General features: G+C 34.1%; 1 protein-coding gene across 1 annotated transcript in view; it reads left to right on the forward strand.

Annotated features, from left to right (window-relative positions):
• Positions 1-4,038: 4,038 nt before the first annotated feature.
• Positions 4,039-19,021, forward strand: part of LOC108783310 (uncharacterized) — a gene marked incomplete at its 5' end in the record, with an annotated part of 45,752 nt that continues 30,769 nt past the window's right edge. Inside the window, one exon of the mRNA XM_018551853.1 lies at positions 4,039-4,146. Within this exon, the coding sequence (XP_018407355.1) occupies positions 4,039-4,146 (108 nt within the window). The remainder of the gene's footprint in view (positions 4,147-19,021) is intronic.

The raw sequence follows: 19,021 nt of genomic DNA on the forward strand, positions 1-19,021 counted from the left end.
CGAATCACAGACCGATATTGCTCTTTTTCCATGATTGCAAACATGCACAAACTCGTCAACTTTTAATTGTTATAAAAACTAAACTAACCGGCACAGCTGTCTGAATTTTTTACGTGCGTCGTTCAAAAAATGGAGTTACATTATGGTATACAGACTTTTAGTCAGCGGCACCCTCAGTCGTCAACACGGGTACTTATCAAACTGCTCTCGTATGTCCTCAAGAAATAAACTAAATTTCAGTCAAAATTAATCTGTTGCATTGAAAAAAATTATTCAACTCCATTGTTTCAGATAAGTTAACGGCATACTGAGTGCAATCAGTAGCTATGTACAGAAAGTCTATATATATATGTATTTATGTAAGTATGGTGATAGTACATAGTGTGCAAGAGCTTAATACAATTGTTGTTTTACAATGTTTCTGTTTTTTACATAATAATTCGATGAAATTCCCTCCTTTTTCACAGAAACAAACGGTAGCCAAGTGAAAATAAAATTGCGAAGCGTCGAGACGGCGCCAATAAAGTTGCTCGCGGTTAATCATCGAACGTTCTGAACGATACGTCGCACGTTCAGTAACACTGCACGTGATCGTCCAAAAGCCCGATGTAACTTGAGTCGCGTTCAAGACATTTCGTGATCCGTATCCGGCGTGAAAAACCTGAAGAAGGCGGGATATATCCTTGTCTTCGTGAGAGCTCGCCACCACGAAGGTCGTCCCGCTCGTTCGCAAGGTCGGTTATTCATCCGCGCCCGTTGCACAAGGATTTCGTTAAATACGCTTTATATTCCCCGCCAGTCATCGTTGTCATCATCCTCTATCGTAATGCTCGGCGAAATACCGGAACGGATGATCGTTTCGGGAATTTTACTACGTCGAACCAGCTACCAGTTCCGTATCCTCGACCTTTTGATTTTCCATCTCATACAGAATCGTCACATCTGATTCCTGAAAAAAGAGTACAGATGTACATCTAAAAGAAAATGGAAACAACGGAAAGAGGGGATATATTTCTTTTGTTTTCAAATTTAGATATTTAATAAAATAAAATGTCATAAAACATAATTTTTATTAACAATGCTCTTTAATATAATTTAAAATTGTATAAATATGAAATTTTAATTAATATGATGAAAAGTTTTACGACCTCGAAGAAAGTATAATACATGTATTCTTAGAGTACGGCTGGTAACCCTAAGATTACAGAGTCGAAATTATCTCATAGGATGGATGATTTCGAAAGAGAGGACTATTTATTATGAGAGCTTTACAACAAATGACACTGTTTGACACAGTGATTATTTCATTTTTGTTTAACATTGGCAAACAATAAGGATGTATTAGATTCACTGTGTTACACTGTGTCATCTGTGTCTCTTGCTGGATAACTCTCTTATCTTTCGATAACTGTCATTTTCGAGATTTAGGATTTCTTTCTTTCTTTCTCTTCCTTCTTCCCTTCTTTCTTTCCTTGAATCAATTTTAACAAATACTTTGCCGTTATATATTTAAAATATATAAAAATAAAGATAAAAATAGACAACAAAAAATTACAGTTACATAAAGTTACAGTGCCAAACATGACCTGTAAAATTATTCTTACTTATTCCATCGTGTGAGCAACACAGAACGTTTGATTCTCTTACTCGCTTCTTTTATTACATTTCTTTCAAGATATTTCGTAAGATTTATCATATATTACAAAATGATCTTCGATGAGTATTCCAAGATATTTTTTATTGGCGAAACTTTGATGAGATTTCATATCATCCTTTTTCAAAAATTGTTAATCTCGGGATAAACGTATTTTTGTTAATTAAGGCTTTGAGTTACAATTTAATTAGAATTTAAAAGATCATATATATGAATAATAAAAAATGCTGAAGTGTGGTCATTAAGGGCACGTGGACTGTATTTTCAGAATGTGGAGGTTTTATAGAGCGTCGCCTGTTTGTGTGACCGACGGTTTACTCGCGACCTTCAGTTTACGATAACGAGCACGTACTATACGACTAATTAACGTGCTTTAATATGCCATTCTTTTTGTAAGCTCGTAAAACCAACCGGGAGATATCTGCAAATCCGGGACGTAAGCGTAACATACGTAGAGAGAGAAAGGCTTGCATTAATATTTATGAATGATTCCGCGACCATTAATTATCATCACATTTTCTCCGACTGAGTTGGCGACAGACAGACTCGCGCACGTTCAATTGTGAAAGGGTATAAACATCTTCTTTTTGACCAATAATCATACTTTTTTATAATTTTATAATGACAGCGACGATTCTGAAGTTTTGTGCCATATAAAAAAATTAATTATTAGCATTTTAGTGTAAAAAGGCTTAAAAAATGATAAAAATACGCACGATGGCAATTAATTTTCTTTACGGAAAAACTGTGAATTAGGTCATTGACGATTTATCAAATAGTTTTCAATTGTGTTTATTTAAATTTAACATCGGATTTGTATGCAGCGGCTGAAAAAACCATTAATGTTAAAAAATGATTGGTCTCATTCGAAAAAGGTCACTTTTTATCGTGCACGTCGAACAGTGCAATCAATAACAATATAAAACTGATCATATCTTCTTATTAATTTAGTCATTTGGACATTTATCTTATTATGTGATTTTGAATTCAACATCCCAAAAGGATATTTTTTCAATGCTGTCCATAGTCTTGTCACTATTGTTTTGTATTTTTAGAAATAGTAGATTTAAGAATTCTGTCAAAGCAACGACTCAAAAAACTCCTCACTCTAGGAAAAACTCATTCTTAATCTCCAATAAACACATATATATATATATATATCATTAAGATATATTATCGGAAACCCCCCCTAATCTCTCGATAATATATGTATCCTTTGTATTGTCCTGCTCTTCGTGATTTCCAGGTATTTGAGATATTAACATAATCCGAGATTAAAGTAGGATGATATCAGAGTAAAGACTCTATAACATCTGGTTACGAACAATTTTGTCCAAACAAGACTGAAAAAGCTTTGTTTGGACAGTACTAACAAGTACATATCGTCTCTTTCTACACATGATATTTCATTATTTTTAATTTATATTATCTTTCTTATTTTAACTTAAATACTAAAGTTGACTTAATCAAAAGTTTATCATGTTGTATATGACCAACTCCAGTTATAGTCTCTAGGGTCCGGTTCTACTAATGTAAGATTAACTTAATTTAATATCGGTTGATTTTACTGTTACACTTCTTAGAATTAGAAAAAGATACAGAGTAAATCGAGAACCGAGATTAAAGTTAATCCTACATTAATGGGACCCGGTCTAGGAGGGAGCGTCTGACGGCAGGACGCGGTGTGGCACAGAGATTGAGAATTGCACGTTAGAGAGAGGGTAGAGCATGCCCCCTCGCGAAGGAAGGAAGAGGGGGACGCTGTGATAGAGGCGATCGGCTCTCTCAGATCAGCTGTGAGAGCGGCGTGGCGCCGTGTGCCGCGGCTCTGACCCGCTGTCAGTTGCCCGAGCCCTGTGCTACGGTTAGGACCGCATATAATCGTCACCATTTACACGACGGCGCGTCGAACTAGCCACTGGCCATCGCGAACCGATCTGCGTTGTCCTCGGCAGAAAGCGTCCTTCACGTCCTCATTACGAGATCCGGCGATCGGGTGAGCGATCGACGGTAACTCGGCATCCGAGAGCGGCGAAAGGCCAGCAACGTGCGGGGAGCAGCGATCAAGAGCGAATGTGATCGACCGTAATCCGATCTCCTATCGGACCTCCGTCAGCGAGAGAGAAATAGCTTGGCGTGTCCTTAAATCGTCGATTATCGCAAATTATTCACAAATTTCCGAACGAGCGTGTCCTCTCGTTGGGTGTCGCGAGTCGCGGAGAAGAGCAGTTCGATTCAAGGGTGGACGTGATTGATAAATTCTCATCCCTTCTTCCCTTCCTCTTTTGTGTGACGTGGAGAAGTGATCGTCGGGCTTCGACTTCCGAAGAATCCCTCCGCGAGTGGCGCGAATCTGGGGAGCTGCGGGCTGACGGCGCATTCAGGATGGTCTGGTAGAGGAGAACGGGCAACCCCCTCGTTCGAGAGCGCGAGAAATGGCGTGCGGCATATCGGTCGACGCGGCCGCCACGAGCACGGTGCTTCTCCTGCTGGTAAGCCCCCGCGTATTGCTATTTTACGAGCGATCGGACCCCGAGAGGTCGATAACGCGCTCTTACGGGGGCGTAGTCGATGGATTCGCTGGTAGACAAGAGTTTCTTGCTATCGTCTGTTACGAACGTCTATTGCTACTTAAAGTATCTCGACTTTATGAGACTCTACAGTTGGACAATAAAACGTTTCGCGAAAATTAATGGATACGAAATGTTCTAACGTGATCTCACTCGGGCCCCTGTAAAGTTACTATGAGATTTGTAACGATAAAAATAATATACGGTGTATAATGAAATAATTATACGCTTGTTTATATTTTATTAGCAATAAGATCAGTAATATCGGTTAGCAAACCCGGCTCTCGCGAAAACTCAACGCGTGTACCTTCGTATGCAGAGTAGCATTCACAGACGGCGCGTGCAACGTGTCGACTTGTGTACGTGGCTGGAGTCAAGGATAACGTCGTTATCTAGCCCGTGCCCGCTATACTTACATCGAGTATACCTCGCGGATACATGTAGATACACAATAAACGTCGGCGTCGCGGAGCGAGTGCTACTTTCGTTATGCAAGCACGGAATGTTAACTTATCGCGCGGTTCCTGCGAGCGATCATGCACTTTTTCTTACGTAATCCAAGGATGGTAAGATGAGACCAACGCAAAAATTTCGTGAGTTGTACATTTTATAGGCAAGAAAGAGAAAGAAAGAGAGAAAGAGAATTTACATAAGCAAACATCAAGCGAAACGTCAATGTACCCGTCAATTGATCGAAATCGGAATATACCTATATGTGCCAAATCTGAATTAAATAAATCTCACGAATGAATAAATCGAATATAATGAAGTAACTAATTTGTAAGTCATATTAGATAATTTATGAATAAGAAAAGATATCGGAAATTGATATTATAAATAAGTATTTATACAAATATATTTTTTATACATATTGAATTTATGTAGATCTTAAGCTATTTTACAGTTTTCGATTCAATTAATAAAGCAGACATAGAACGAATTCTCAAAGAAGACCATGTTTCTTCGAAAGAATTCATAAAATGAAGATCGTCCGTAGAACAAATATGTATGTATACACATGTCATGATTCATGTGAGTACCATATTAATTTTCCGTGCATCATACACATAATTATTAGCAGCTCGTAAATAATTAGCAACGCTATTAATGTCTCTCGAAATTAATTTTAAAGAGATAGTGGCATTAGTAAAGTTTACTGGATTTAATAATATATTTAGTTATATCGAAGTGAATACAGTTTAAGCGAAGTTCTTTGATGATAAAATTAATTCGATTAGTCCTAAGCAAGTATTAGATCTACATGTTCAAATAGATTTTCTTTGAAATAAATTAAAATATATTTTTTAAATCAATATCAAATTTTTAGATGAGTGAATTTTGCAATAATATGCAAAACTTCTTTGCATATTTAATTAAAACTAAATTAATAACCAGTATTTACTCGTAATGTGTGTGTGTAAATTATGTGCTCATTATTCATGCTCAAGATTATTTACATTTACCTTCTCGCTTGTATTGATCTTTTACTTTTTTGCTTGATGAATTAAAGGTTCTATCACAAATTATGTGTTTGCGCACGGTTGAACTTAAAGCGAGTAGTATTTCGTATAAATGTATTTATAGTACAACCAGTCGGTGTACTACAAGGCAGCATTCAACGATTCAATTAATTAAAGTTCACAACCGTATGACAATTACTTACGGAATCACCGCATCGCGCCGATCGCAGAGTGATCCGGTTCTTGGTAACTGGTTCGTTCGCGCCAATATTTTTTATGAGGTATGGAAGCGTTTTAAACGCACAACTTCACGATGTACTTGGAACGCACGCCGCGTGTAACTGTCATTTTTCTCAGTAACCATGCTTGTCATTGAAAAATTCTGTACAATAAAGTGGTATTTATTATATAAATACAATTTGGAGTATATGAATGTATGCTCGTAACATTTAAACATAAAATAAATAATTAATTGACTAAATTCGCATCATGATTTGGAGACGGACATAACATGCATCATATTTAAAATTAAAAATATGTTGTAAATGTTGTAATAATGTAGAAATTGTTATAAGGACAATTTAATTAACTGTAATTGGGACATATGGGTTCTAGTAACTCCCCTCTCGCGCAAACTTTTGTAATTTTTAAATAGAAATGATTTGGAATAATTTTTTATATTTTACAATCTTACTTTTCATAATTTTGAACATGAAAAGTTCTTTAAAAAATAAAACTAATAATACGAAAACTTACGTGAATTCCAAGAAACCAATGTTCTTTTAGTAAAAAAAATGTGTATTTCTGTTATTGGTTAACAAATTTAATGATAAATGACGAATTTAATGGCTAGTTTCGAGAATGTATAGACAATAAAGATATACTTTGAAATACTTTAAAGCGCGGAGTTTAAATTCAGGATGCAGTAATTTATTTGTAAATGTATGAAAAGTTGACCACGTTGTAGGCGACACTTATAAGAGAATCATTTGGCCAAGGCAAATAGCACTCAATTAAAAAAAATTCTTGTGAACAGCCAGTCTATTACGGTTACATGCGTATAAATCCTAACACAAATGTGCGCTACGATGGTACGACATTGTGTAAAAAACACACAGGTGCGAATAGGAAATGTTCTTTATCTTGGATCTCGTTTCGATGTAAACACATTTTCCGAAGCCGATTTGTGTAATGATCATTGGTTTGGAATCTTTATGGAAGTGTTAATAAGAAAAACATCTCATAATTTTTGTACAAATTATTTGGTATTATAAAGTGATTACATCAAATCTGACATTCTTCTGTTGACATGTCGGATTCCGCAGATTCAGCATGTATTTTCTGCAAACTCCTTCGATAATTGCTGATATTAAAGCGCATGTATAGATTAACAACAACGTTGAAATAATTTCGAACCTCTTCTTCCACGCACTCCGCTAATTAAAATGCCCCGTAAAAGCAAGCAATATGAATGAAACTGTACTGATGACACCATGGGATGTTCAAGTCGTTTCTTTAATTTGCAACACCAACCGAGCAGTCTCTTTTAATTAACACGCCCGCGGTCCGTTAGAAAGGCTCAAGGTAATTGGATAATGAGTGGTTTAAGAATTAATGTTACTTGTATGAGACACAGGGATTTAATTTTACCGGTATGGAACATGACAAAAATCAATGCAATAGCATCTTTCGCTTAATTAAATATACGTATATTAGTCGAATTAACATGCAAAATAAAGAATTGTTCGTAGCGTTGACAAGAAATGTTTGAACTCGATCGATTCTGATAAAATATAAATACTCTATTGATTTTTTACATATTTCTTCTTTTAATCGGTCCAAATAACACTATATATTATAAATGGAAATAGTTCTTCTATTCAGTTTTGATTAATGACGAATTTATCAGTGAATATTATATATCTTGTTTTACATACAAAACTAATATATTGTTGTCTTACTTTATATATGATATATTCACAAAATTAAGCTGATCAAAAAAGGAGAACTATTTTTTAATTTGGCAGAACGTAGGTAGGTATATTTTTAACAATCAGTGTGATTTTTGTGTCTCACAATTTTAAAAAATTATCCTTTTTGAGTTGTGTAATGATTTTTTTTAATTACTCTTTTTGAAATGTGACGATTTAGTAGGTGAGTGTTGTATGAAGTTATATACATATATGTTAGTTTTTTTTAATGATTGATATGATAATATTTATCTAATTTATTCATACAAATAACTAAAACATGATTTTAACTGTGTCAATTTTGAAGTAAAGGAGCGATATGTACGTAATAACCACGATCGATCTTAATGCCTACACAGCGCGATATATTTATTCGCATATATAACAATTAAGTTACGAAATCACCGTTAAATTCACCGTGCATCCTACGCTTACATCGAATGAGAGTCACGAAAAAAAAGGCAGAGATGTGAATTCGATGTTTAAATACCGATTTACGTTATCTGAATCCAGTGTCGCTTGAAAAATTGTTTTTAAAACGAGAGACGCCCGCGTATCATACAAGTGGCTTTTCGGCGGGGGGTAGGCACATAAACATACCTCGCCAACGGAGAACGAAGAGAAATTTACGATTTCGCATAACGGACGAAAGACCGTTTTCCACGTGTGCCGCGACACTCATTCGCGGTTACTGCGACCCAAGGTCATGGTCAAGCGGGATAACGCTAGGCTTTCAAGCGATCAGCGTACTGTTTGCAGAATTTATGTTCTACGCCTGTCTTGTTTGTGTGGTGGGTTATAAATCATCAATCCCGATTCATCCGATTGACGGTTCTTTACGAATCTATTGCGCTTTGCCCCTCAATTGATGATTCCTTTACTGATTATTAATTTTATTCAAATTTTCGGAATATTTAAAACTTTTTTATTATATTAAAAAATTATATCCAAAAATCATATTCAGAAAGTATATGGATTACAGTAAGAAATGAATAGCTTTTGGAAGCTTTTAAACTAAAAATTGTTTTCTTAGAGTTTATTCTAAAAATATGGTAGTCGTGGGAATTATATTTTTAAGAATTTTATTGTATATGTGTAAATCTGTCTCATTCATTAATAAAACTACAAAAAAATATATAAAACACATTTGAAAAACTAATTTTGTTAAAATGCATGGTAAAAAATTTTTTAATATTATATTGTACCATAATTATACACTTTCAGGCTAAATAAGAGAAATTTGTTTCTGTGTGGTTATGCCTTTACTTTAACAAAGGAATTAATAAATGCTTAGTCAGGTAATATGCGTTTACACAGTTACAAGCAACATAATTTTATCAAATCACAAAAAACGAGATCTGACCTAAAACTAACAATAAGTCAAGTTATCTATCAAATGTTTATTATAAAGAGTCTGAATAGTAATTAAATTTAGACATTTTTAACAAAAAAAATTTATAATTAAGTTAGTCCGATAGATTTTTTATCGTTTGTTACGGAAGGCAGATTAATAAAAAACAATAATAATAATGTAGATTAATCAAAAATTCTCACGGAATCATTTCTATTAACTTAATTGGACCTTTCACCATCGCTAATCAAGTATGAACCTATATACTAAAAAATTTAGTGCTATTAACACTGAGAAAAAAATAATTCAAAATTTATTTGTGTGAGAAATACATTTATTTTATTAAAATAAATTTTTATTTAAATATGACGAAATAAAATTAATTTCATTCCTAACAAATCAGCCGTGAATTTCTCATGCTTTAATTCCAAAATAGGTCACAGGCATGTAAACGATAAAAAGACCGTTAATTTATACGCGAATTTTTGTCATATTTACTGGATATACACGTGTCGTTTCTTCAAGTGAAAATGCATCTTCATTAACGCAGGATTATTAATGCGATTTTTACTAACATACTATAGAATGCGAGATTTCTTATCTTTGCCAAGATTTATTTCGTAAATTACACATCTTAATGTTTATTATGTATATGTGCACTATAACTACATGTGAATGTAACAGTTTTGGGTGGAAAATGCCTCGATTGAAGATATACGAGGCAATCATCGTCGCTAGATGATATGCGCTTCATAAAGAATGTTATCCAGGATTCGAAAGAGAAAGAGGCTTTTTGCACGAACAACCAAGATACAAGTAGAGGCGCGTGCTCATTGTTACGAGGAGCTATCCACAAAACCGGTCTAACGATATTACAGAAAATTTATCGCTCTCGCATCTCGCGGGTGCCGCCTCAGAGTGGAAGTGCTGCAACGGTACACACAACCGGGCAAATTGTAACAGATTCTGTCACGATTTCTGAAAGTTTACAGAAAGCGCGCGTCACACACTGTTTTGCAGGTCGCAATCGCTAACGATCAAGAGAAAATCGATATAAAAACTGCGCGTCAGCCGCTGAAACGGCTCGTCGTGGAATCTAGGATAACGAGACGTCGTATAAAAATTTCATTCTTAGTAAAACGACCAGACCATTTCCGCTATATTGCAGCGTTTTCACTCCTTGCACTGCATTTAAGAATATATGAAACATGTGGAATGTTAACTTACGCAAGAAATAGAGCTCACGAAAAATTCGTTTTATAGCGAGATTATTTCAAAATCGAATGTATTATCTCTTTTCACTGTGATACAAAAACGTATACTAAAGCATTTTTTAAAGTGAAATGGGAGGTTAAAAAGAAGGTTAAAGAAATTACGTAGTTTAACACAAAATCTGTTTTTGTCGGGAGAGATTATACCAATCAATCCAGTACTTTTATCATGAAAAAAAGTGGATTATTCGAAAAAATAAAACGCACTTTTTTTTTACGATCTTGAATTAAACACAAATAATGTGGATTAAATCTAAATCGCGTCTCTTCTTGCAGAAGAATCTTGCAGTACCTCGTCGCAGACTGCACATCCACGCATTGAAATCACCATTCTTGAGATATCGCGGCGCCGTTGTGTCGATTGAACGTTAGTTAGAAGCGGCGAAAAACACGTTAAATCGCATCATCATTTATTACATGTCACTGATAAACAAAAATATTTTAGTAAATCAAACTTTTATTTTGAGCTGAGTCAATAGCCTTAATATAAAAAAAAAAAACTTCTGTGCGTCCATTTACTAAAATATTTTAAAACGTAACGTTTATTCTGAAAACTCTTCAGACATCGAGTGGCTTTAACATCTTCTTTCTTTCGCACTTATATCACTTTATTTTGCATTGTGCTATCGAGTCGATCGTCAATGAATTGGTGTTCGGAGATAAAGAATGATCCACGCAATGTACGTAAATTCTGACCAATTCAAAGCGGTCAGCTTCAGTAAGTCGGTAATCTCTGGACGGCCGGTCTATAAATCTTTCGGCGTGCAAAAATAAAACTCTTTTATGCCAAGATTGTCGCGAGCCCCGGTCTTGGTTATTGAAGCATGAGGGAGATAGCTTGAATAATGTATTTGAATAAAATTATTTTTAAATAATTTAAGTAATTAAAAATATATACATATTATTGGAATATTTGTTTAGAAATTTATATTTAATTAATAGATATTTATATTTAACAGAATATATTATATATATATTATATTAAAATAAACATTATACTATGTATATATAATTTTGACTTTTGACTATATATACATATATATTATATGTAGGTATAGACTTATTTAGAATTACATATATAAAAATATTTATTTACCTTTAATTATTGTACATGTATTGTTATTATATATATTACACATTATTAGTTTGTTAAAATGTTTTCTAAATTATTATTATTATTTATTCTGTTAAAAAAATTATTTTGTTTTACATTTATGCAAAAGATTTTTTGCAAATTATTTTTACTTACGCTATTAGCAAATAATTATCTCGTGAAAGGTTTATTAATGTAGCAATTACTAAACTATCCAAAATTATACATAAATGATATGTCGTGAGTATTCTACTCTATTCATACATGACAATATCACATTAGAATGTGATTATATTATTGCAGTCACAATGGTAATGTCATAGGTGACTGCGAGGCTGATACATGCTTCGCTGATGAAACTAAATCACGATTAACAGAGAAGGTGCATTTGCGAAGAAATGTTTGCGGAACCCGTTTCGCGGGAACGATTCGACTAATCGCACGGTACCGTACAAGTAGAGGAAATACACGGATGGAACCGAAAGATAGCTCTGTGTGTCTCGAAATACCGTTAACGGATATAAAGACGCGCGGAATTCTCGTTGCATTGTGACGAAGAGGCGCGTGTAAAGTACGATGGTACTTCGATAACGGTATATGGTAACAGATATAGAACGTTGTTTGGAACGGCTTGAGTGTCATTGTCCCAGCTTGACAAAAAAAAATAGAAAAAAGCTGTAGCAGTTTTACAGAGCTATTTGATGGCATTACGTCAATTAGAAGTGATTCTTCTCTACCATATCGTAGATTCCATTGACACAAAGAAAGCAAAATAAAAGGTGGCTATCTGATTAGTGAAAACGAGGAAAAATATTTGATTTATATAGTCACAAAAATGTGACTATAAGTAGGAGAAACTTACTAAATGTATAACACTTAAGTAGTTTTTTATTATTTTTCTCATTTAGATATGATTTGCACATAAATGAACGTTGGAAATTGTAGCCTGATGTTTCAGGTATCCGTTATTATACAGAGTGTCCAGAAAATCGCCCGCAATACTTCGAGAAGTGTTTTGGAACTCAGAGAACGAAAAAAGAGACCTATATAAACAATAGGTCCGCAAATAAATTGTTTCTGAGTTATAACCACTTTTTTATGTTAAAAAATTGAAATTTATTTTTATAATTACAATCATAATTTATTTCATAGTGTTTTAACATAAATAACTACATATTTTATACATTACATTAATTGATAAAAAAAAATCGATATTTTTAAAGTATTGTTAGTACACACAAAACGAGACGTAACCTGTTAAATTTTTATCTAATTATTCCTTTCTTATTTAGATTTTAATATTTTATATTTTTTGTTAAATGTTGCTTATACATATTAAGTAAAAGCATAAAATATATTGATGAGGAACAATTTAGGCAATCGATATTTAGCAACACTCCTCTATTAATTATATTGTTTGCCCACGTTCGATGACGTTACAGAAAATCGAGATTGATAACAAAAAACGGATCATCCGAGATCTGCTTATTATTTTTTTCTTTTTTGCCATCTGAAATGCCTTGCCGGTAGCTACAAAATTATTAATAATAATTTCGCGTTTTATTAATGAGTATTATTATGCGTGCCTTTCAGAGCCCGAGTAAAGATAAGAATCGGATTTATTCTGATATCATGGGCAGTTATTCTGATATCGTAGACTGCAAGTGGCATAAGTACATTGCCGAGTGTGAATTATCATTGGTCGACAGGACAATAATAATGAATGACATGTCAGATTCTCAAGGATCTCGTGATTATTTATTATTCCACATCACTCTGTGATAGTCATTCATCGACACACGTTGTTAATGTATTTTAATGAGTCTTTTTACATTTCTGAATATTCGATCAAGACGCAGAACGCTAAATCATATTTTTCCTTAATTTTTAATTATATTAATCGTTACTTTTCCCATATCTAATTCGTTGTTGCAATAAACAATCTCTCGCAATGCTATTCCTCAACTGTAACATTCTTAATTTTACAGTTCAGGAATACAATTCTTGTATACAAATGCCGTACGTTTAACCGTATCGCTATTCTAATGGGGACTAACTCGTAGAGAACGAATCACATTTTACGCGCTCTTATCCAATTTCCTGCGGAGTTAATAGAAAATTTCCGTTAATTTTTTTTACGAAGCAAAGGGAATGCTTCTCCCTGTAGGCAATCCGGCTTGATGCATCACGTAGTTCCTGTCACACAATTAACTCGTCGTCACGATTAATTCAAACAACAACGCAGTACCAACATCGTTATAATCTCCCCTTCATGTTTCCTCCTCAATTTCTCCCTCTCATTCAGAAGATGACTTCAATAACTAATGCTGTAAATTATTTTAGAATAATATAATATTAAATAGCATTAAATTTATATTATCTTTCTCTTTTTTCGCTAATTTAATTCCTTTTTTGATAATGTTTTTAATCCCCCTTGGGGATAATATTTAAATTAATATCTCTCTACCTACCGTTTAGCATTAAAAATAAAAACTTATCTGAAATTTCTCAAAAAGTCATAAGAGGCAACCGTTTTTAATACTCCAGACAAAATCAGAAGCACGATCTCGCATTCCGTTAATGCCACCACTCGAAGAAGCTTCGTTCTGAAGTATCCTGACAATAAAAGTTTCACATATGCGAAACTTTTATCATCAGGATACTTTATCATAAGAGGCAACCGTTTTTAATACTCCAGACAAAATCAGAAGCACGATCTCGCATTTCGTTAATGCCACCACTCGAAGAAGCTTCGTTCTGAAGTATCCTGACAATAAAAGTTTTACATATGCGAAACTTTTATCATCAGGATACTTTCAAAAGACAATGTGCTCGTTTCAAGCCGTTTCGGATGGCGCCAGATATTTTTAAACCAGTTCGATGACAACGGGTTCCAACCAACAGGATTCCAACCGAACCACTATCCCAATCAGGAAGAACTACATTGCAAAATCAGAATTGCCAAAAGGGAAACATCCGCGTTACACTAACGGACGATTTGCTTACTACAGATAAACATCGGTAATTTTCAAATTAGAGAGCACTCAAATATAAATTTTACAAAATTAAAAAGAGATGTACAAATCTAAAAAAAATACACATTTTTACTTGATATTTTTGATATATGCCATACACGTACAAAAGAGAAAAAAAGAATTGCAACAAATACTTTAACACAAATAAGCGAAGAAAGCCATATTCGGTTAAAGCCGATTTTGACGTCTAACATTTTTTTTGTATCAATTTTCATAATTTCCAGTTTAAACAAATTACGCGCCAATTAATTATTTGTCGGTCTTGAAACACATTCGTAAATTGTGTGGAGTATGTATAACACCACACAATTCAATTGATAAGCATTTTTAGTAACATTGATAACATTAATGAGCATCTTTTAATCATTTAAAGAATTTATTGTGATCTTTAAACACTGTAAAAAATTTATTGCAATTTTATTACATGCAATTTACGTAAATCATAAATAATTTCAAAACACGTTGGTTTTCTGGTAAGGAAAAATTGAATAATGTTTCGGAAATTAGTTATGCTACTCTGGATGCATAAAAAAAAACGCGTGATCTAAAATACATAAATCGATGCTCAAGCGTATGTTAATTTTATTTGATCAAAAATGAGGTAACATTGTGTAACGAGGGCACAATTTATTACAGTTAACAAATCTTTCATATTAATATCGAATTATTAGAAAAATACGACTAGCGTCTTACCCATATATGAAACTTTATGATCGCCATAGATCTATTGAGCGAGGGCAAGGCTTCGTTATGAAATTCTACCTACGCTCATCACCGTAATAAGTCAGCGATCCTATCAGTTGCAATGCATTGTTAGTACGGATTTCCTTTGACTTACAGCTCTAGATATACCAAAGTAGCGTAATTTTTTGTCTGAGCCGAAATGCCGACAACTTTCCTATTGGCTATTTCAATCGCTATCTTTGACTTGGTGGCTGTAATCCAATAAGCGCTTAGTATTATTAAAATTTTTTTTAAGTATCATATGATTATTAGGTCAAAAATGGAAGATCTTTGCGCTTCTTCGATAAATACATCTAGAGCTTTATTCTATCTGTGATTAGCATCTGTGTGACATCTAGCGATTTATTAATTATTGCAAAATATTTAAATGGATAGTAGATGTGCAATTTGGTCGAGCTTCGTTATATTTTGATTATTATTCGATGATTAAAATTACAGTTTATAAAGCTAAACACTCCTTCGCAAATGTTTTTTTTTCATAACGAGATTATTTCAAACGCGAAACCGTATTCCATTTTCTGTTTATAAATATGGAATAGTTGAACAGTTATCTGATAATACATAGTCCCTTTCATGAAGATACCGAATTATTCTCGGACTAGCTTCATAGCTCATTGCTAAGTGCTCCATAGGTAATGTAATTCACGAGGGATTGCATTAACCTAAACGACATTTCCTTACTGGAGAAGCATCATTAATTCTGGATGATTCTAACGTATAGCTCTGGCCTAACAATTTAACTTACCAACGTACTAAGAATCTCACATTAAGAGGCTTTAATCGCAGAGCGCTTATCGCCAACGTCATTTGCATGCAACGTTTCACAGGCAGATCGTCGATCATAAATTTTTCCGGGATAACATCCTGCAGAAAATACGACAGCGCGTAAAAATTCTCATCTCCCTGCGAAACAGGTAAAGGGTCCGGCACAAATTTGCTCCCTCCACCCCTTCTCCCTAAAGCTGTAAAACATTTGTCGGCAAAGAAATCAGGTAGGAAGGGCGGAGGATTGGCGCTATTAATAGAATTGTGCTTATCTCGTCGTATTCTATATATAGCTGCAGGGTGCAGTTTCATGAGGGGGTGTGTGTCGACGAACAGATTATCTGTACCGGTTTTCTGGTATGGTGTGCTTCAATCGTCAAACATGCGGACGTTTAAACATATTTAGGATGACATGTACTTATGGTACCTGTGTGCATTTCTAAGCTTAGAGGTTCAATTGAAAGTAAAATTGGAGAACAGTCATGAGAACAGTGACTCGGAACAGTTGAGAGAAACTTGGTGATTAATTCGATCGTTTTAACATCGGCGGACTAGAATGTCGTTTATCCGTATACATTGCTCGTTGGTCGAGATTGCATGTAATGGTAGCGTCGCGAACTCATTGGCAGTCGCCGCGTTATTTATACCCCTCGAGGCAAGGTCGAGAAAAATGGTGCCGAGCACCCACATCTCTTGCTCTCGTGTACGACCTTAGCTCGTAAATCGTCGCGTTTGCTGGGAAGCAGATCGAAGATTGCCTCGGCCGTATTCTCCGTTGAGTCCCGGTGAACAGGTTCGATGTTCCTTGATCGAATCTTTTCAGTCCCGAAAGATCCGGCGTCGAAGAGTATTCGTTTTACTTGCCACCGAATTTCCAATTCCAATCACGCCTGCGAATCGACGGATCCGTTTATTCCTGTGTACAGAAAGCGAATTTCGCGCTCTCTTCAATTATCGGTTCTAGTCTACTTTTATCTATGAACTAGTTTCAATATAAGTTAGATATATAAGTTTTTATAAAGAAAAAGTCTGATTAAGTAGGACAACAATTATAGTGTCTATATGATGCTAATTGTATACTATTATAATATCAACCTAAATTAGTAAATCTGGTTTATATTTAGAAAGTATGTTTTCTGTATCAACGTTTTTCAATTCGCGACATTAAATACATAAAACTCCTTTGTTGAGGTACACTATTAGGTGCACATACTTCAGTGTTCATTGTCAGTTTTTATCAAACCATCAACGCTATATTTAGAAATAAATAGTAAAGTTTTGAAGTTTTAATTTTTTTTATTTTATTATTGTTTTATAAAAGTGATTTTATTGCAGTAACGATACTGCTTTGATTAAAACAAGAATAAACACAATATAATTTTCATATTTTAAAATAATATTTTTTACTCGGGATCGGATTAGCATTAAAAACTAACCTCGGCTATGCCTAAGGAGATGGCAAGTTTAAAAAAAAACCATTTAAAAAATAATTTTTTTTTTCTAGACACAAATAATTGAGAAAATTTTTCATCGATTGACGATCACTTGATTCGAGTCGGAGTTTTGCGATTTTTGTGTCGATTTCGTTCTACCAAAGAGAAATTTGAAAGAGAGTCATGCCGGTATCTCAATCATCGACATTATATAGTATACATAGAATGAAACAAGTAGGTTTACGGCAAAATGCAGAAAATTTCCTTTTATTTTTATTATTTTCGTAGCAAATACAGATATCTCAATTTGAGAGTTGAATGGGGATAGCAACGATTTACGAGTAAGTGCTTAGGAGCGGTAAAATTCGGCCCTGTTTTTATTTCGCACATCACTCGTTCTTTTACTTATTTCTAAATTTTTTTGTTTCTTTTTATCTGTTATAAAATTTTTACGGCACACTTGGAGATCCTTCGCGGCACATCAGTTGAAAAATTCTGGTCTACATCATTATTAAATTTTATGTCATGATTAGCACTTAAGTTGAAATGTTGATGCAATATTGATACATACGTGAATCTCTTCGGTCGACAGCAATGTCAACTTAAGAATCGCTGATAATGGTCCTTCAGAATGCATCGTGTTGAATTCCATCTCCGTTTCTGTCTTTTTACTCTGGTTCGTCTTCCGCGGAAATTGAGTCGCGTACTGGGCCGATCTTATGGGGAATTTCAAGAGGAGCTTTATAGTACCTTTATCTTGCCGCTGTTATTCCTTGCGTCATATATTTGGGCCGTTGACGCCGTTCGTTGTGATGGGTTGGAAGACCTCGGCAAGGACGACGCAGGCGAAGGTAAATCTGGCAAACAACCACGTGCATGTCCCGTACCCTGTGGTCATCTTCTTTTCGTGTATTTTTTTCCCTTTCGCACTTTACAAGACTTCCCCTTTCACAATTCCGATCGATCATTAACACTTCATGGTAAATCGTCAAAATCATACAACTTGCACTAACTCATTTGCCAAACTCGAGACACTTATTATGTCAATGATTGCTATTTTGAATTATAAAACATAGATTTTACTTAACAGCACAATAAAATTGAGGATTTCATACAACTTAATTTATTGTTATATTTATAATATTTTTACATCAACAAAAAAATACATTCTTAACATACAATCAAATATTTTTATTTCACAATGCTTAAAAAAACCCTTTTTTAAATTATGACAATGATTTTTTTGATGATTGATAATATGGATAATTTTAGCTTATTTATTAATTTGAAAATTACGTTTTCTAATTGTCACTTTTGATAAGTAATAGAGCGATATTATTGAATTGTAACGTACGTCGTTGAATAAAAATTTGTTGAATTTGCAAAATCTTCACACACAGCTTAGCGTAATTTTTAATTTTTCATCCTTTTTTTCTTCCGATAACACTAACATTGTTTAATATAATCGATAGTCCTCTGTCTCCATGTTTCTTACGTTCCTTATAATATTTACGAAACCGTTAACTCGTGAAACAATGGTGAGAGGTGCGTAATAACGCATGAAACGCCTTTTTCCGAATTTTATTTCTTTTTTTCTAAAAGGAGTGGAATAAAGAATTGGCTTCATCCTCAAGGTGAACCTGGCAGGGCTTCACTTAAACCGGATGGATAACCT

Source organism: Cyphomyrmex costatus, unplaced genomic scaffold, assembly GCF_001594065.2.
Source record: "Cyphomyrmex costatus isolate MS0001 unplaced genomic scaffold, Ccosl1.0 scaffold148, whole genome shotgun sequence".
NCBI classification, from domain to species: Eukaryota; Metazoa; Arthropoda; class Insecta; order Hymenoptera; family Formicidae; genus Cyphomyrmex; species Cyphomyrmex costatus.